This window comes from Oncorhynchus tshawytscha, linkage group LG29 (assembly GCF_018296145.1).
Source record: "Oncorhynchus tshawytscha isolate Ot180627B linkage group LG29, Otsh_v2.0, whole genome shotgun sequence".
NCBI lineage: Eukaryota > Metazoa > Chordata > Actinopteri > Salmoniformes > Salmonidae > Oncorhynchus > Oncorhynchus tshawytscha.
In genome coordinates, this window is record NC_056457.1 from 25418347 (window position 1) to 25439130 (window position 20784).

General features: G+C 46.5%; 2 protein-coding genes across 2 annotated transcripts; one reads left to right on the forward strand and one right to left on the reverse strand.

The window, feature by feature from the left end:
- The first annotated feature begins 1927 nt into the window (after window positions 1-1927).
- msl2b (MSL complex subunit 2b) lies at window positions 1928-8216 on the forward strand. Its single transcript, XM_024392480.2, is given in 4 exon segments — window positions 1928-3402; window positions 5720-6441; window positions 6443-7060; window positions 7155-8216. Coding segments are annotated over 4 exon segments (1785 nt in total). The 5' UTR covers window positions 1928-3260; the 3' UTR covers window positions 7458-8216.
- Window positions 8217-8549: 333 nt separating this feature from the next.
- tnfsf10 (TNF superfamily member 10) lies at window positions 8550-19395 on the reverse strand. The gene is made up of 6 exons (XM_042308552.1): window positions 18830-19395; window positions 17240-17380; window positions 14902-14947; window positions 14450-14566; window positions 11556-11800; window positions 8550-9797 (listed from the first exon to the last, which is right to left on the reverse strand). The coding sequence occupies exons 1-6, from the start codon at window positions 18944-18946 to the stop codon at window positions 9588-9590; spliced, it is 876 nt and encodes a 291-aa protein (XP_042164486.1). The 5' UTR covers window positions 18947-19395; the 3' UTR covers window positions 8550-9587.
- Window positions 19396-20784: the final 1389 nt, after the last annotated feature.

Genomic DNA, 20784 nt, shown 5'->3' on the forward strand with positions numbered 1-20784 from the left:
ACTGGAGTTGGAGACTTATATCTCCCTCACTAACTTTAAGCGTCAGCTGTCAGAGCAGCTTACCGATCGCTGCAGCTGTACACAGCCCATCTGTAAATAGCCCATCCAACCAACCATCTACCTACCTCATCCCCATATTTGTTTTTGTTTTTCTCCTCTTTTGCACACCAGTATTTCTACTTACACATCCTCATCTGCACATATATCACTCCAGTGTAATTTGCTAAATTGTAATTACTTCGCCACTATTGGCCTATTTATTGCCTTACCTCCATCCTTCATTTGTACACATATGTTTCTAGTGTGTTATTTTCTGTAAGATTGTTTACTCCATGTGTAACTCTGTGTTGTTTTTGTCGCACTGCTTTGCTTTATCTTGGCCAGGTCGCAGTTGTAAATTAGATTTGTTTTCAACTGGCCTACCTGGTTAAATAAAGGTGAAATTAATAAATCAAATTGTGATTGCGGCTGAAAGTTTTTGGGGACTCAAGGAGAGGCATTACAAATCAAATCAAATGTATTTGTCACATACACATGGTTAGCAGATGTTAATGGTCACATACACATGGTTAGCAGATGTTAATGGTCACATACACATGGTTAGCAGATGTTAATGGTCACATACACATGGTTATCAGATGTTAATGGTCACATACACATGGTTAGCAGATGTTAATGGTCACATACACATGGTTAGCAGATGTTAATGGTCACATTCACATGGTTAGCAGATGTTAATGGTCACATTCACATGATTAGCAGATGTTAATGGTCACATACACATGGTTAGCAGATGTTATTGGTCACATACACATGGTTAGCAGATGTTAATGGTCACATTCACATGGTTAGCAGATGTTAATGTGAGTGTAGCGAAATGCTTGTGCTTCTAGTTCCGACAATGCAGTAATAACCAATGAGTAATCTAACCTAACAATTCCAAAACTACTACCTTATACACACAAGTGTAAAGGGATAAAGAATATGTACATAAAGATATATGAATGAGTGATGGTACAGAACGGCATAGGCAAGATGGAGTAGATGGTATCGAGTACAGTATATACATTTGAGATGATTAATGTAGGGTATGTAAACAAAGTAGCATAGTTTAAAGTGGCTAGTGATACATGTATTACATAAAGATGCAGTAGATGATATAGAGTACAGTATATACATATACATATGAGACGAGTAATGTAGAGTATGTAAACATTGTATTAAGTAGCATCCACTAATGTTCCATCATCACAGGCCCCTGAGCCTGTGTAGGGGTGTGATTTGGAGTATGGCTGAAGGAGTGGGATGTTTTTTTTTAATTCATTTTATTTTTGCATAGTATGTGGTGGGTTTATTCTCATTCACTACACGTACAGTAGGTGGCATGCACCTTCAACGCTTGTATGCGGACCGACATAATACCAGAGGAGAAGAAGAAAGCAAAGACAGTATAGTATGAAGATAGGCCAACACTGCTTGTAGGCGATGTCATGGTGATGTTGGCTAGCTAAACTCATGCATAGAAACAGTCTCTCGCGCCAAACTGCGCATGTGCAGGCCGTCAAGTCAAAGGCACTCCTTCAATATAAAGTTGTTTTTGACGAGAATGAAAACGTGTCAGTTTGTCACTTTAACGAGGTTGGAGTAATACGAAGTTCAACTACTTAAAACATTGGCTCGAATCTATGTTGCGCCTTTAGATTTTGAGAAAATTAACAACTAAGGAAGAATGTTTTACTTCTCTCATTGATTTCTCGAACCCCAAACCCCAACCTGGTCCTGTTTGGTCTGTTTCGCAAGCGTTCCCGGAAGTCTCGCGATGCTGCGCTTCTGGGTTTAGAAACTCTGTGAAGAAAGTGTCTAGGCTGCCGGAAAACCACACGAAGAAGAATTTTATTCTCGCGAGATGTGAGAAACAGCGCCCCTCTGTTTGATTGACTGCGGGGAGGAAACGGGAGGGGAGAATAACCTCCTCGCCTGGCGATAGCAGCAGGCTATACAAACACACAACTGTTACAATCTTACTCCAATAATACACATGAGTGTTATTCTTCTTCGAACGCTAACATAACGTCGTCGCACCGATTGCTTTTTTGCTCATACTCAATCGGAGAGGAGGGAAAAAACAAAGGACTTAGTTCCAAAAAGAGGAAAAGCGGCCTATTTTTGTTCTTGATATCCTGGTGCCGCCGGTGCAAGCTCGCACGGCCGGCGTAAATATACTCCGGTGCTCTGACGGGCGCTTATTTTACTTCTTCAACAAAGATTTCCATACTCTCTTTCCATTCTCCACTACCTCTTCCAGTTTACCCCCTCTTGTTAGTTATCCTGCGGTAACTGGCCTTAACTCCGTGCGCTAGCGGGAGCCAAGGCGGCCTGTTTTGTTTTCGCAGCGTATCCGCCATGAACCGCGGACAACAACAGAATCTGAGCGTGCTGCTTGCTGACTATCACTGCCTACGTGCCACGAATATGCAGGCCAGAAGTCGAGGAGCCAACTTTAGATAAAAATCTGAGGAAGATGCGAATAAGGAAGGAATGCGGGAGAACAAACGAATAAGATTTCACTATTAACGTTAGCAAAGCAGCTCTGTTTGAATTTGGTACGAAGGTGCCTAACAGTGTATAATTGGAGGCCGGAGTTGGAGAAAGAGCGCCACCACACCAGTGACTGTATTGTTGTTGAATTATAACTCGACCAGCGAGTGCTGCTCGCTCCACGGATTGTGTGAAAGACAAGTGCACGGGCTTTGATTAATTCATTTGCTCGAGATTTATTTTTGTATGTATGCACTTAATGGGATTAACCGTTTTATTTTTATGCCATGATGATCATTTGGGCATATTTCGTGCCGTGGAAAAGAGGAAAACGCTAAAGATGAATTGGTTGTGATTATGAATACAGTAATGTTCTACCCATGCTACCACGAACAGACTTCATACCTGTGTGTTTAACTGATTTGCAGCTAACTTACATTCTAGCTGTATCACACATTTACCTATTTGGTGCATAAACGATCTTACCAGCACTATTTTGGCGATAAAGCTACGCTAGGTTAGCACCATTAGTATTTAGCTAGCTACATCAGCCATCTATGCCCTCCCATCCTCCTTTAGGCAATAATAGGACGGACGAGAAGGGAGTTGTGGGCCTCTTCTCCATTTAAACGTGAGCCACAGGACTTTCGCCGGAGGACGTGTGTGTGTTTGCGCGTTAGTTTTTTTCTCGGACTGGATGTTTCCGTCCCTTGGCTGTTGAGATGAACCCGGTGAATGCCACCACTCTGTACGTGTCCGCGTGTCGTTCGGTGCTGCAGTGCGACCCTCGCGACCCCCGGGCCCTGGCGGAGCTCTACAAGCAGCTGCCCTTCTTTCGCCAGTCGCTGTCCTGCCTCGTATGTGGTAAGTGCATCGGTAGTATTATTTTAAGGGGCTCGGTTCCCCTGTATATATCCATATAGCTACTATCCCTAACTAGCCTAGCTGTATCCCCGCCATGGAACACCAGGCATTGTGACACACCCCCGTTCCCATTGGATGTCGGGGATGTCTACTTTAACTAACTAGACTAGCTACTGCACGTCTCCCTGCGATCCATTTCAATGTATTCCATAGCTTCACAGTGATCCAGTCTTAAACTGGCTGATTTGACCGAATTGCTTGAATAAAATCAAACTAGTAGCTAGCTACTGCACGGGTTAGCTACATTTCCCCATTCTTCATAGCTAGGTAGCTAACCTCATCCAGCTGCTCCACCCCATGTGTAACTAAATCACTGTCGGACAGGTACATGTATTTGCACAGCCAGAACAGAAGCGAGTGTTTGTCAGATGTTTATTTATTCATTCAACGTCCTTTGTTCTGTCCGGTGCCCTCGTGACTCCGTCAGTGGGGGGGGGGCATGTTTGTGTTGAGACGGTGCGTGCGCAGTCTTTAAAAATGCATTTCGAGCCGAGCCCCTTCCTGAACAGGAAGGCAGCCGCACTAGCTCAGTCAAGAATACTACTGGTGTTTTTGTCCTTTTTTTGTGTGGGGTGGGAGTGATGATTATACACGAGGTTCATTCAATGGGGTGACGTTTTTACTCGCAGTTTATTATCTATGCATAGTCACCTAACGTTACCTACATGTACAAATTACCTCGACCAACCTCTACCCCGCACATTGACTCTGTACCGGTACCCCCTGTATATAGCCTCCACATTGACTCTGTACCGGTACCCCCTGTATATAGTCTCCACATTGACTCTGTACCGGTACCCCCTGTATATAGCCTCCACATTGACTCTGTACCGGTACCCCCTGTATATAGCCTCCACATTGACTCGGTACCGGTACCCCCTGTATATAGCCTCCACATTGACTCTGTACCGGTACCCCCTGTATATAGCCTCCACATTGACTCGGTACCGGTACCCCCTGTATATAGTCTCCACATTGACTCGGTACCGGTACCCCCTGTATATAGTCTCCACATTGACTAGGTACCGGTACCCCCTGTATATAGTCTCCACATTGACTCGGTACCGGTACCCCCTGTATATAGTCTCCACATTGACTCTGTACCGGTACCCCCTGTATATAGTCTCCACATTGACTCGGTACCCCGGTACCCCCTGTATATAGTCTCCACATTGACTCTGTACCGGTACCCCCTGTATATAGCCTCCACATTGACTCTGTACCGGTACCCCCTGTATATAGCCTCCACATTGACTCTGTACCGGTACCCCCTGTATATAGTCTCCACATTGACTCGGTACCCCGGTACCCCCTGTATATAGCCTCATTGTTATTTTGTTACTTTGTTGTTTGTTTATTTAGTAAGTGTTTTCTTAACTGCATTGTTGGTTAAGGACTTGTAAGCACTTGTTTCATCTTATTTTTATGTAACCTTTATTTAACTAGGCAAGTCGGTTAAGAACAAATTCTTATTTGCAATGACTGCCTACCGGGGAACAGTGTGTTAACTCCCTTGTTCAGGGGTAGAAGGACAGATTTCTACCTTGCCAGCTCTGGGATTCGATCCAGCAACCTTTCAGTTACTGGCCCACTAAACATGACTGAAGTCGGAGCTGCAGCCGCTGGGTAGAGGACGCATCCAACATGGTCTATATCTAAGGCCTTTTTGTTTTTCTAAATGGAACTCTGCAGCATGAGTCCCCTCTCTCAGCTGCCATCCCTAACGACCACTGTTGCTAAGGAAGCTGCTCTCAAAGCACAGCGGTCATCGAGCCTTGCAGAGGCAATCAGTGTTGAGCCGCCTCTTTGAATATTACCGCTTTATAAACGGTTGAAATATGCATTTAACAGAATATGAACCCTCTTCACTTTCTACCTGGACCATGTTATACTTTATATGACAAAGGGGTTTATTCAAAACCAATGTTGTTGACTTAATTGACATGCTGTTGCTTTGGTGTTGTGCTCACTTCATTACAGTTGAATATTCAGAGCGGAAGAGCAATTGAATGAATCACTTTCATATATAGCCCACCACCTCAGTACTCATTATCATCAGTCCACTGCTAAGCTACATATCAACTCATTATTAAGGATGATTATGGCTCCTGTTTATGGTTTGTTGTGTTATGTTGTATGGACAATTGTATTGCTGCCGTTGGAGTGATTTATATCTCAACTGTTCTCACCCAGTTGAATAAAGGATAAATAAATGTTTGTCTTAGCATAAATGACTGAAGATGATTCTCTTCTCCAGGTAACCTGCTGCAGGATCCCATAGCGCCCACTAACTCCCAGTGTCAGCACTATGTGTGTCGGGGCTGTAAGGGCCAGAGGATGCTGCTCAAGCCGTCCTGTTCCTGGTGTAAAGACTACTCCCGCTTCCAGGAGAACAGGCAGCTCTCCTTATTGGTCCACTGCTACAGGAAGCTCTGCCTCTACATCGCCCAATCACCTCTCGCCCCGCACATTGCTAGCGCAGCCAGTGATTCGCCCGACCTCCTCGCCATTCTTAACGAGGGCCTGTCATTGGCCGAAAGCGAGCAGGAAGGGGAGGACACTATGGATTTGGCGAGCCAGTCTCCGCCGACGGCCCCCTCAATTTCTGACCTCAGACCTACTGAGGCTCTGCCTGCAGAGGAGAGCCAGGAGGAGGGGCTTATCCCTGTGGGTGGAGTTAACGGGCTTCACGACTGTAACGGCCTGGCCAATCAGGACTTGCCACCACCTATTACCTTAGCTACAGGTGGAGGTGTCCTGAAGCAGGAGAGCTTGGGGGAGGAGCTACCTGTGTGTGTTGACGTGGTAGGTAGTGGGGAGGTGGGACTTTGTAACATTAGCACATTTGGGGAGGAGCTTAATAAACATGGCGGAGGTCTGCTGTTGAGCGTGGAGGAGGTTCTTAGGACCTTGGAGCCAGAACCCAACCCTGAACTGCCTGACCAGCCAGACAATCCCTCTGTACCCCCCCACAACGGATCTTACTGCCCTCCTACCCCTGACTCCCCTCGCCTCACCCCCTCCCTCCCCCAGAGAACATCCCTAGACTTCCCCTGCCTCCCCCCAGCCCACCCCTGCCCTTCCCCGCCTACCCCCTCACTGCCACCGCAAGCGTTCACGCTCTGAGAGCGACAGTGAGAAGGTGCAGCCCCTCCCCATCGCCACCATCCTCAGAGGCCCACCCCTGGGTGCCACCAACCCCCTTCACCTCCCAACCGCCACTGTCAAACGGGAACCCAAACTTCCTTCCGCCATCACCCCGCCTCACCTGGCGCCCGTGCCGAATGGAGGGCCTCCCAAGGTGGGTAAGACAATGCTGGTGTCATCCAAGGGCCTGAAGAAGAGTCTGGAGCACCACGGGGGCCCTAAGAAGGCCTACACCAAGGCCAGGCAGGGAGTCCCCAAGCCCCGTGCCCAGCCCCGTGACCGCCTGCCCCCCCATGGCCATGCTCACCCTCTCTCTCACCCACCCAGCGCCTCCAAGCCCCTGTACAAGAAGCCGGTGGAGAAGAAGGGCTGTAAGTGTGGGAGAGCCACTCAGAACCCCTCTGTTCTCACCTGCAGGGGGCAGCGCTGCCCCTGCTACTCCAACCGCAAGGTGAGTTACTATAGATATACTATGGCTTGGTCTGAAATCCGTGTTCCCCTATCTGTAGTTCAATGATTGTAAATAATATTCATATTCCTCCAAGGCATGTCTGGACTGTATCTGCCGCGGCTGCCAGAACTCCTACATGGCGAACGGGGAGAAGAAGCTGGAGGCGTTTGCAGTTCCAGAGAAGGCTCTAGAACAGACGCGGCTCACGCTCGGCATCAACCTCACCTCCATCACAGCTGCAGCCCTGCGTAGCCCGGCAACCAGCAACACCCCACACGGCAACCAGCTCATCACCACGGCAACAGGAGCGACGGGGGTGTCCTTCCTGTCCGGGGTGGGGGCAGGACATGAGGACAGGGGGTATGATGATTCGCTGGACATGAGGTTTGACTGTTGAAGACCCGCCCTCCCTGGACATTATTGACCAATGGGCTGTGCAGATGGACCTGGAGGGGTGGGGTTGAGAATAAGGCAGCTACTGTGACAGGCGGTAGAGGGAGTGTTACTCAGAGACACATATACACTCTCCATACAGCGCCTGGAACGTGCTTTTGGTCTTACGTACTGATGAGATGGATGGAAGAGGGATATCGTTACTGTATGTTCAGAGATTTTTATTTTGTGAGGGTTAGAAGTTTTGTTTTGTACTATCGGTGATGTGTAGGGCATGACGTGTTGGCCTGTGATGGGCTCGTTGTGCTGTGTGTCAGAGGGGAGTGGTACCGTAGATAGTGCACTTATTTTGGCCAGGGCCTCAGTACACTAGATGGGGGTAGGGTGCCATTTGACAGGCCCTAGGCCTGTTGATAGGACTCAGCCACAGACCGACATCAGTAGACTGACTGTAATTTATGAACTTTTGTTTTTGTACACAGAACTTATTAAATTCCATTTAAGAGGATGTTTTATGATATATTTTATAAGTTACATTAACAAACATTTGCAGTATTTATTGGATGTCACCTAACCTAGTGGGCCACACCCACTCCAACTGTCAGCCTATCAAATCCGGTGTGGGCGGTTCTGTCTAAATGATGTCCCTGTCCTATTAGTGCTAGTTTCTGCTGTCTCCAGCTGTCGTTTTGTTTCCCTCGGGCATTAAAAACCTGTAATATACATGGAACATATTTCCACAAAAAAGAAAATCAAAACCTAAGTTGTGTTGTTTCTTTTTGACACTTACACCAAAGCAAAATTAAATAGAGTATTTAAAGTCCAATAAAATAATCACAATTCACATTACACAAATTGCTTCACATGACTTACCATGCACAATGCATACCTTCACCCTCCTTTGTCCTGTGGAGTCAGGTCACCTGCAGTCTTTAGTATGACCACTAGTAGTCAGTAACATCTACCAACCAGCAGGTGGCGTGACATGCTTGATATAATATCCACACATGACACCTTGACCCACATCTGTTTTGTTGTGATAGATTGGTACTGAATGCTTACTGCTATACATGACCACAAGCGATGGTAGCCTATATTAGTTTCTTTGGTGTCTTTATTGTGCACATTTACAGACATGTTTTCTACATGAACATGAGAGCAGTTGGACTCCAGCACAAGTGATTAACATCAACCTATTTAGTGTGTGTCTCCATGGTCACTTCCACAGCCACACACATATCTGGATCTACAGGAGTCATGAACGAAAGGTAAAATGATTCAACCCCCCCACCCCCCCCCCTCCAGTGAGGCGGGTTACCTGGTAACCCTGTCCAGACCTCTCTGCTTGTCTGTAACTATGGATATATACATCAGTCCATCTGTCGGGAGAATCGGTAAATCTTTTAGTAAAGTGAATATTACCCATGTCCTAACACTGGTTCCCATAGTGACAGTCGGTCTGGGCTACAGTACAGTAGGCCTCCTGGGTCATGGCCTTCAACATCTATACTGTGAAACAAAGTGGAAAAGTGCTGTATTGAATGTGTGGTCGTAGGCGGTGTTACTCAGGTGAGAGCTTGGGGTTGTGTTAAAAATATGACAGGCTAATATCAAACAACATTCAATGTCCATACAGTTATAACACAGAACCACAACACCAAAACACCCCACGTTCATATTTACATTAAAATCATCTGAGTTCAGACAAGCAGGAGAAGGAGACTCATCCTTTTAGGACAGATGAAAAGAGTACTAAGACTTATTCACAATCATCCCCTCACTTTTCATTGGTTGATTATTGGTCATTTGTCCAATGAAGTTCTAAAGCAGATGTTGAACCCCTACCTCACACCACTCAGCTGCTTTTCATCCAATCAACACAGGCCTGCTGGCCTTGGACACAGCTCATTGGATGAGCCATGAGCGAAGGCTGGATCCTAGGCACCTGGGTGTGGTTGGATAACCACACAAGCTCCGCACACATGTCCAGCAGGGTCGCAGAGCTTAAAGCTTTGTACAACACACACACACAGCTCTCTAATGATTTGTCTGTCAGCACACACACATGGCTCCCAAACAGTGTGTATCCCAGGTTCCAGCCCTCTGAGTTACCATACAGACGAACCCCTGACCTCTAGCTGACCAGGAAAGCCCCGAAGAAGCTGCTCCTCTCATCCATGTCGATGGCGGAGGCATTGCTAACGGTGACGAGGAGGTGATCTCCGGCAGCCAATGGGAACAGCCCCCCCTGGTGGGCGGAGTGCAGAGAAAACTGGGAGTCCCGGGACCAGCAGGAGGTCCTGCTTGTCTTCATCAGCAGGATGGGTACCGGGTAGGAGGACACCTGGTGGAGGAGACAGCACCATCACTACAACTACCTTCCATAAACTCTCACGATATCATATACAGTTGAAGTCTGAAGTTTACATACACAGAGGTTGGAGTCATTAAAACTCATTATTCAACAACTCCACAAATTTCTTGTTAACAAACTATAGCTTTGGCAAGTCGGTTAGGACATCTACTTTGTGCATGACAAGTCATTTTTCCAACAATTGTTTACAGACAGATTATTTCACTTATAATTCACTGTATCACAATTCCAGTGGGTCAGAAGTTTACATACACTAAGTTGATTGTGCCTTTAAACGGCTTGGAAAATTCCAGAAAATTATGAAATGGCTTTAGAGGCTTCTGTTAGGCTAATTGACATCATTTGGAAGTGTACCTGTGGATGTATTTCAAGGCCTACCTTCAAACTCAGTGCCTCTGCTTGACATCATCAGAAAATCAAAAGAAATCAGCCAAGACCTCAGAAAAAAATGGTAGACCTTCACAAGTCTGGTTCATCCTTGGGAGCAATTTCCAAACGCCTGAAGGTACTACATTCATCTGTACAAACAATAGTACGTAAGTATAAACACCATGGGACCACGCAGCGTCATACCGCTCAGGAAGGAGACGCGTTCCTCCTAGAGATGAACATACTTTGGTGCAAAAAGTGCAAATCAATCCCAGAGCAACAGCAAAGGACCTTGTGAAGATGCTGGAGGAAACAGGTACAAAAGTATCTATATCCACAGTAAAACAAGTCCTATATCGACATAACCTGAAAGGCCGCTCAGCAAGGAAGAAACCACTGCTCCAAAACCGCCACAAAAAAGCCAAACTACGGTTTGGAACTGCACATGGGGACAAAGATCGTACATTTTTGAGAAATTTCCTCTGGTCTGATGAAACAAAAATATAACTTTTTGGCCATAATGAGCATCGTTATGTTTGGAGGAAAAAGGGGGATGGTTGCAAGCCGAAGAACACCATCCCAACCGTGAAGCATGGGGGTGGCAGCATCATGTTGTGGGGGTGCTTTTCTGCAGGAGGGACTGGTGCACTTCACAAAATAGGTGGCATCATGAGGGAGGAAAATTATGTGGATACATTGAAGCAACATCTCAAGACATCAGTCAGGAAGTTAAAGCTTGGTCGCAAATAGGTCTTCCAAATGGACAATGACCCCAAGCATACTTCCAAAGTTGTGGCAAAATGGCTTAAGGAAAACAAAGTCAAGGTATTGGAGTGGCCATCACAAAGCCCTGAACTCCATCCTATAGAGCATTTGTGGGCAGAACTGAAAAAGCGTGTGCGAGCAAGGAGGCCTACAAACCTGACTCAGTTACATCAGTTCTGTCAGGAGGAATGGGACAAAATTCACCCAACTTATTGTGGGAAGCTTGTGGAAGGCTACCCAAAATGTTTGACCCAAGTTAAACAATTTAAAGGCAATGTTACCAAATACTAATTGAGTGCATGTAAACTTCTGACCCACTGGGAATGTGATGAAAGAAATAAAAGCTGAAATAAATCATTCTGTCTACAATTATTCTGACATTTCACATTCTTAAATTTAAGTGGTGATCCTAACTGACCTAAGACAGGGAATTTTTACTTGGATTAAATGTCAGGAATTGTGAAAAACTGAGTTTAAATGTATTTGGCTAAGGTGTATGTAAACTTCCGACTTCAACTGTAGCTATCCAAAATGTTAAAAACAAACGTTCTTATAGGACAAATGTTGAACACGACCATGGCACCATGAACTCACTTTCTTATAGACATACTGCAGCATGGGTCTCCCCCTCTGCTCCCTGTCCTCTTCCTCCTCTTCCTCCCCCTCCTCTCCCTCGGGGTGGGTGTGTCTGAAGTAGGTCTGGGCATAGATATAATAGAGTCCTGGGCGAGGCACCACCAGCTCCCCGTCAACCAATCGGACTTCCTGAAGGAATGCCAGCCCATTATGCCCCTCCCACCATGAGATCTTCTGCCCCTGCACACGCCGCCCCGGGGAACCTGTGGCCAGACAGGAAGGAGAAAGGCGATAGTAGGCAGGGTCAAGGGTCAGGAGTTGGACAGAGCTAGGTCTTAAGACAGAATAAAATAGAATTGGTTGAGAATAGAACAGTCTACGGACAGTGAGTATACGGAACATTAGGAACGTCTCCCTAATATTGTGTGTTGTGCAATATTAGGAAGATATTGTGCAACACCCTTTTGCCCTCAGAACAGTCTCAATTCATCGGGACATGGACTCTACAAGGTGTCCAAAGTGTTCTACAGGGATGCTGGCCCATGTTGACTCCAATGCTCCAATATCAAGTTGGCTGGATGTCCTTTGGGTGGTGGACCATTCTTGATACACAAGGGAAACTGTTGATGGTGAAAAACCCAGCATCGTTGCAAGTCTTGACACAAACTGGTGCGCCTGGCACCTACTAACATACCCTATTCAAAGACATTTAAATCTTTTGTCTTGCCCATTCATCCTCTGATTGGCACACACACAATCCATGTCTCATGGCTTAAAAAATCCTTCTTTAACCTGTCTCCTCCCCTTCATCTACACTGATTGAGGTAGATTTAACAAGTGACATCAATAAGGGATCATAGCTTTCACCTGGATTCACCTGGTCATGGAAAGAGTAGATGTTCTTAATGTTTTGTCCACTAAGTGTAAATGGCCTCAATCCCCTCAATAGATATTATTGAAAGTGTGTTATAAGATGCCATAAATGGCAAAACAATAAAATACTGTATGTCTACAGACTAGGCCTGGGCTATAAATGGAACACTTCACACGAGCTGTCAGTCTGTTCAGGGCTGGTGCATTCTACCAGATCTACCACTGGGTTAAAAGCTCACATGGGACACATACTGCTTGCTGTCTGTATTACTAATTACTGTAGTGATATGTAATCACTTTGAAGCTCTCCTCTCTCTGAAGTGTACACACGCACACCTGAAGAACACAGCACACACACACACACACACACACACACAAACACATATATACACACGCACACCTGAAGAACACAGCACACACACACACACACAAACACATATATACACACGCACACCTGAAGAACACAGCACACACACACACACACACACACAAACACATATATATACACGCACACCTGAAGAACACAGCACACACACACACACACACACACACACAAACACATATATATACACGCACACCTGAAGAACACAGCACACACACACACACACAAACACATATATACACACGCACACCTGAAGAACACAGCACACACACACAAACACATATATACACACGCACACCTGAAGAACACAGCACACACACACACACACACACACACACAAACACATATATATACACGCACACCTGAAGAACACAGCACACACACACACACACAAACACATATATACACACGCACACCTGAAGAACACAGCACACACACACACACACACACACAAACACATATATATACACGCACACCTGAAGAACACAGCACACACACACACACACAAACACATATATACACACGCACACCTGAAGAACACAGCACACACACACAAACACATATATACACACGCACACCTGAAGAACACAGCACACACACACACACACACACACACACAAACACATATATATACACGCACACCTGAAGAACACAGCACACACACACACACACAAACACATATATACACACGCACACCTGAAGAACACAGCACACACACACACACACACACACACACAAACACATATATATACACGCACACCTGAAGAACACAGCACACACACACACACACAAACACATATATACACACGCACACCTGAAGAACACAGCACACACACACACACACCTGAAGAACACAGCACACACACACACATATATACACACGCACACCTGAAGAACACAGCACACACACACACCTGAAGAACACAGCACACACACACACCTGAGGAACACAGCACACACAAACACATATATACACACCCACACCTGAAGAACACAGCACACACACACACACACCTGAGGAACACAGCACACACAAACACATATATACACACCCACACCTGAAGAACACAGCACACACACACACACACCTGAGGAACACACACACACAAACACATATATATACACGCACACCTGAAGAACACAGCACACACACACACACACCTGAGGAACACAGCACACACAAACACATATATACACACACACACCTGAAGAACACAGCACACACACACACCTGAGGAACACAGCACACACAAACACATATATACACACCCACACCTGAAGAACACAGCACACACACACACACACAAACACATATATATACACGCACACCTGAAGAACACAGCACACACACACACCTGAGGAACACAGCACACACACACACCTGAGGAACACAGCACACACACACACCTGAGGAACACAGCACACACACACACACACACAAACACATATATACACACCCACACCTGAAGAACACAGCACACACAGGTGTGAGACACATGGCCCCAGAGTCTAACCTGCATTCATCAAACTCTTAACACCAGGCTTCACAGGGTTATACACACACACACACACACACACACACACACACACACACACACACACAGTGCCTCTGACGTAGTTGCAGAGTGTGAAGGGTGAACATTGAAATAGGTCTCACCTCCTCCCTCCCTCTCTGCTTTGGGAGCCAAGCTGCCAGTGACGTGGGCAGCGACTTTGGGGCGAGAAGGAGCCTGGTCCTCCATCACCAGTGAGGGTAACACCCTGGACACCTCATCTGACAGAGAGAGAGCTAGAACATCAACTAGTTGTCCTAGTCAAACATCAGTCAGGGATAACAACATAGAACTTGTAAAATGGACATTCCCATTAAAGGTTACTTGTATGTAGTGGTTTACTAGCGTCCTGTCCATAGCTGGAAGTTGTACATCAAGCCTCTTCATGCTACAGAAACTGGAGATAGGCTCCTCACTCCTGCCCTCTGAACAAGGCTTGCTTACTTATTACTATGTTAGCTTTACTAATGCAAATCCCAGTCCGACAGGGAACAGGGTGCCGTTTTGCCCTAGTTCTTTGCCCTAGTTCTATAGGTCAGACAGGTCATTATCTCACCTCTAACTGCTGAGGAGATCTCCCTCTGATATCGCTGAGACAAAGACTGAAGAGAGAGAGAGACAGATAGAGAGAATGGGGAGAGACAGACAGACAGACAGACAGACAGACAGACAGACAGACAGACAGACAGACAGACAGACAGACAGACAGACAGACAGGTGACAGAGAGAGACGGGTGACAGACAGACAGACAGACAGACAGAGAGAGAGGGGTGACAGACAGACACAGACAGACAGACAGACAGAGAGAGAGGGGTGACAGACAGACAGACAGACAGACAGACAGACAGACAGACAGACAGACAGACAGACAGACAGACAGACAGACAGACAGACAGACAGAGAGAGGGGTGACAGACAGACAGACAGACAGACAGACAGACAGACAGACAGACAGACAGACAGACAGACAGACAGACAGACAGAGAGAGGGGTGACAGACAGAGGCAGACAGACAGACAGACAGACAGAGAGAGGGGTGACAGACAGAGGCAGACAGACAGACAGACAGACAGAGAGAGGGGTGACAGACAGACAGACAGACAGACAGACAGACAGACAGACAGACAGACAGACAGAGGACAGACAGACAGACAGACAGACAGACAGACAGACAGACAGACAGACAGACAGACAGACAGAGAGAGAGAGGGGTGACAGACAGAGGCAGACAGACAGACAGACAGAGAGGGGTGACAGACAGACACAGACAGAGACAGACAGACAGAGAGAGAGGGGTGACAGACAGACACAGACAGAGACAGACAGACAGAGAGAGAGGGGTGACAGACAGACAGACAGACAGACAGAGACAGACAGACAGACAGACAGACAGACAGACAGACAGACAGACAGACAGACAGACAGACAGACAGACAGACAGACAGACAGACAGACAGACAGACAGGTGACAGACAGAGAGACGGGTGACAGACAGACACAGACAGACAGACAGACAGACAGACAGACAGACAGACAGACAGAGAGAGAGGGGTGACAGACAGAGAGAGAGGGGTGACAGACAGAGACAGACAGACAGACAGACAGACAGACAGACAGACAGACAGACAGACAGACAGACAGACAGACAGACAGACAGACAGACAGACAGACAGACAGACAGACAGAGAGGGGTGACAGACAGACACAGACAGACAGACAGAGGCAGACAGAAAGACAGAGAGAGAGGGGTGACAGACAGACAGAAAGACAGAGAGAGAGGGGTGACAGACAGACAGAAAGACAGAGAGAGATGGAAGAGAAAGACCATTTATTTAACATATTTCAAATAAAAGCCAAAACCTTCTTGAAAAAAGTGTGTGTGAGTGTGTCTCTGGCCAGGTGAGTACATTCCAGTGCTGATTAAACCACAGTGGATCCCATCCCAGACTGCACTACAAAGACCCCATTGTATGTCTGAAACTCTTCTGAGGCGAGTGAAGTTGCTGATCTTTGGTCAGTTTTGCGTTTCCCCCCTAATGGTTAAGGTTAGGATTAAGGCTGAGTAATCTTATCCTAGATCTGTGGATAATGGTAAATGATATATGGAGCCCCTCCGTCCAATCAGAAGACCTGGGACCCCTGCGAGGCGGATATCTACTCGATGAGGATGTCTGTTACCTTCTCTATGAGGATGTGTGTGTGTGTGTGTTACCTTCTCTATGACGATGTGTGTTACCTTCTCTATGAGGGTGTGTGTTACCTTCTCTATGAGGATGTGTGTGTGTGTTACCTTCTCTATGAGGGTGTGTGTTACCTTCTCTATGAGGATGTGTGTTACCTTCTCTATGAGGATGTGTGTTACCTTCTCTATGAGGATGTGTGTGTGTGTGTTACCTTCTCTATGAGGATGAGGATGTGTGTGTGTGTGTGTGTGTTACCTTCTCTATGAGGATGTGTGTGTGTGTGTGTGTGTGTGTGTGTTACCTTCTCTATGAGGGTGTGTGTGTGTGTTACCTTCTCTATGAGGTGTGTGTTACCTTCTCTATGAGGGTGTGTGTTACCTTCTCTGAGGTGTGTGTGTGTGTTACCTTCTCTATGAGGATGTGTGTTACCTTCTCTATGAGGATGTGTGTTACCTTCTCTATGAGGATGTGTGTTACCTTCTCTATGAGGATGTGTGTTGGGTGTGTGTTACCTTCTCTATGAGGATGTGTGTGTGTGTGTGTGTGTTACCTTCTCTATGAGGATGTGTGTGTGTGTGTGTGTGTTACCTTCTCTATGAGGATGTGTGTGTGTGTGTGTGTGTGTGTGTTACCTTCTCTATGAGGGTGTGTGTGTGTGTTACCTTCTCTATGAGGGTGTGTGTTACCTTCTCTATGAGGGTGTGTGTTACCTTCTCTATGAGGATGTGTAGTTGCTGTGTGACCTGCCAGCAGGGGTCTCCTCTCCCCTCGGTGGAGGAGCGTACGTGTCCCCCTCTGAGGTCGGCCCGTGTCAGACACGACACACTGCTCCTTGCAAACATCTCCTTCATCTGAACAACACACACAATTAAATACTACACACCTCCTTCCACTGAACAACAAAGAGTGTAGGCTAGCGTTGTTAGGGATTCTTGGGGGACCAGAGTTGAGAACACTGCATCATAAACAGTTGTTTACTTCACTTCCTCAAGTTACACTGTAATCAAATGAATATTGCCATGTTCAAATGGAGTGTCTGTCTGTACACGTCTTCATAACATTTCTCTGTCGCTGTTCTTTAGGTTTCAGTTTCCTGTTGTATACAGGTTGGTAATGATTAACAGCCATAACCACTGATCTCACTCACACAGACAGACAGACAGACAGACAGACAGACAGACAGACAGACAGACAGACAGACAGACAGACAGACAGACAGACAGACAGGAGAGAGGGGAGTACAGGGAAGCAGAGAGAGGGGGAGTACAGGGAAGCGGAGAGAGGGGGAGTACAGGGAAGCAGAGAGGGGGAGTACAGGGAAGCAGAGAGAGGGGGAGAACAGGGAAGCAGAGAGAGGGGGAGTACAGGGAAGCAGAGAGAGGGGGAGTACAGGGAAGCAGAGAGAGGGGGAGTATAGGGAAGCAGAGAGAGGGGGAGTATAGGGAAGCAGAGAGAGGGGGAGTATAGGGAAGCAGAGAGAGGGGGAGTCAGCATTGTTGCTTAATCATTATGGAAAGAATCCAGGTTACACAGCTGCATGAGAGAACACAAAGAGCCTAACAAAAGTCAAACATTTACAATTTCAACACCACTTGGACAATGCACTTAGAATACACTTAATGTTCCCTGCTAAAACAAGGTTAAACAATAAGAAAACAATACAATTGGATAATTGGCATATCAACAAAGTTTTCTTGCAGTCAATCTTTTGCTCTCCGGGATCCTTGGGATGTCCTAACTAATGTTACCCCATTGAAGTTTAACTTTAAAATGTTTAGGGTTAGAGTAAGTTAGGGGGTAATGTAGGGGTTAAGGTTAGGGTTTAGGCTAGGGACATCCCAAGGCTTCCAGACAGCACTAACCTTCTGCAGTTCTCTGCATAGAACTTCCTTATTCCCAGGGCACATCACATCACTACAACACAAACACTCCTTATCTTACAGAATGCACTGAGCGTTCGCTGCACACGTAGGCAATGTTTATTAGAATCAACAAACAAGTCAGGGAAATAATTTGCAGAGCAACAAGTTTTCATGCAAAAGCTTTATTGGAACAGAACTACTTTCTCCGACTGTGTGCGATTTGGCACTGCACAGCACAACATCGCATAATCACAAGGTAAACAACCCGTATCAAGCCTGGATCAAATGAATTTCAAATAATTTCAACATACATCATTTAGTTTGCCCGAAACAATGGAGCCAATGGAATAGTCACAAAAGTGCAATATCCAAGCTCCATCAAGCGACCTTATATGGTAAGTGTATTTTTGCTACCACTATTTTTCACCCGGTTCTTACCGTGTTGAGGACATTAGTGAAGTATAACACGGTGACAGTAACGGCCACGGTCTGCACCAGAATCGCAGCGAGCAGCAGAACCCCGAGAAATGAGACGCCGCTTGAGCCTCCCGCCATACCGAACACCGCCTCACGCCCTTCTCTGTTCCGCTCCGGTTCCAGAACAAAAACGGAGTAGAGGGTAGCTAACTTCTGTCCCCCCTCCCTCCAGCAAAGAGTGAGAGAGTGAGAGGCAGAGGGAGGAGAGGGAAAGTCATTGTCAGGACAGCATGCAAAGCCACGGTGAAGAAAAAGTATTGGAGGAACTTTCGGTTCTGGCTAAAAAATAAACCAAACCTGAAATGCAATTATTATTACGCTAGGAAGTCAGTTTGCTACATAGATATAGGCAGCATATCTATGTTCGGCCTACCAACATCTGCGCTTCTTTCTTTGTAGGCATAGACGTATAGCTACGTGTCAATAAGTTACGTTTTTATTATTCCATTGTTCTATTCTAAAAGAGAAACAGGATTTTTGTGTCTGGTTAATAAATGAACCTTGTTTCTCAGTTCTGTATCTTAAACATCTGGCCTCAATATGTGCTCGGGCGGTTTTTTTTTGGTCGAGGCCCCCATTTTTAGGAACTCCGTTGGGGTCTCAACTTACTGTTGAGAGTTAAAATAGTAGAATGCACAATGTGCAATTTCGACATTTGGTAGCGCATCAGCAGTTTTTTCTTGTTATGTCAGTCACTCAGTTATCCCATGTCAGATTTCTTCTTTAGATTGCTAGGTAAGCTAGTCTAGCTATAAACCTTGTAGTAGGCCTAATCAGCACTAATTGACCAACCGGGCACGCAGGGAATGTGCCCTGGGGCCCTGACCTCCAGGGGGGCCTTATTGATTTAGTTAGTCACTCTCACTCAGATATCATATTAACATGGAATAAGTCATGGCTAAATGTGAATAGCAGGAAATTAGCTTTAAAACTGCTGCAGTTTCTCTCACCCCAAAATGAGTAGGATTGCATGAAATTATTTTAAATCTCGCTTAGGGACCCAAAAAAGCTAGAGGCACTGGTGTGTGTGTCTGAGTCTGTCTCATCCAGGGGGCTTGGGGAGGTGTGGGTCTGTCTCATCCAGGGGGACTTGGGGAGGTCTGGGTCTGTCTCATCCAGGGGGACTTGGGGAGGTCTGAGTCATAGAGTCATCATCACTATTATATGGGGCCCTCGAGTGGCGTAGTGGAGTCTCATAGGGCGGTGCACAATTGGCCCAGCATCGTCCAGGTTAGGGTTTGGCCCGGGGGAGGCCGTAAATAAATAAGAATTTGTTCTTAACTGACTTGCCTAGTTAATCATTTAAACAATTGTTATCCCTGCTGAGAGTGGCTAGTCTCAGTTTATCTATGATGTTACGTACACACACAATGTCCACCCCAAAATCACTTTTTTAAAGGAACTTGACTACTTGCTCTCTTCCCCTCTCTCTCTTTCCGTCTCTCTTCCCCTCTCTCCCACCTCACTCCCCCTCTCTTCCTCTCCCCTTCCCACACCCCCCCTCTCTGCCTCTGTTCCTCTGCCTTTCTTTCCTTCCCATCTCTTCCCCTCCCTCTCTTCCCCTCCTTCTCTCCCCCTTCCTCTCTCCCCTCCTATCTCTTCCTCTCCCTCTCTTCACCTCCCCTCTCTTCCTCTCCCATCTCTCCCCCTGCCTCTCTCCCCCTGCCTCTCTTCCCCTGCCTCTCTTCCCCTCCCCTCTACCCGTCCCCTCTCTCAAACCTCTCATACTCCATCTCTTTCTTACCTCAGTCCTCTCTCCATCCATTCTACCTGTCTCCATCCATTCTACCTCTCTCCATCCATCCTACCTCTCTCCATCCATCCTACCCCTCTCCAACCATTCTGCCTCTCTCCATCCATCCTACCTCTCTCCATCCTTCCTACCTCTCTCCATACATCCTACCTCTCTCCATCCT

Excerpts from the sequence above, each read along its gene's own strand:
- tnfsf10 (XM_042308552.1), bottom strand. The coding sequence starts at position 18,946 with ATGGCGGGAGGCTCAAGCGGCGTCTCATTTCTCGGGGTTCTGCTGCTC. Across the intron at positions 17,381-18,829 it reads TCACTAATGTCCTCAACACG|ATGAAGGAGATGTTTGCAAG; the intron begins GTAAGAACCGGG and ends TGTGTTGTTCAG. Across the intron at positions 9,798-11,555 it reads TGCAGTATGTCTATAAGAAA|GTGTCCTCCTACCCGGTACC; the intron begins GTGAGTTCATGG and ends CTCCTCCACCAG.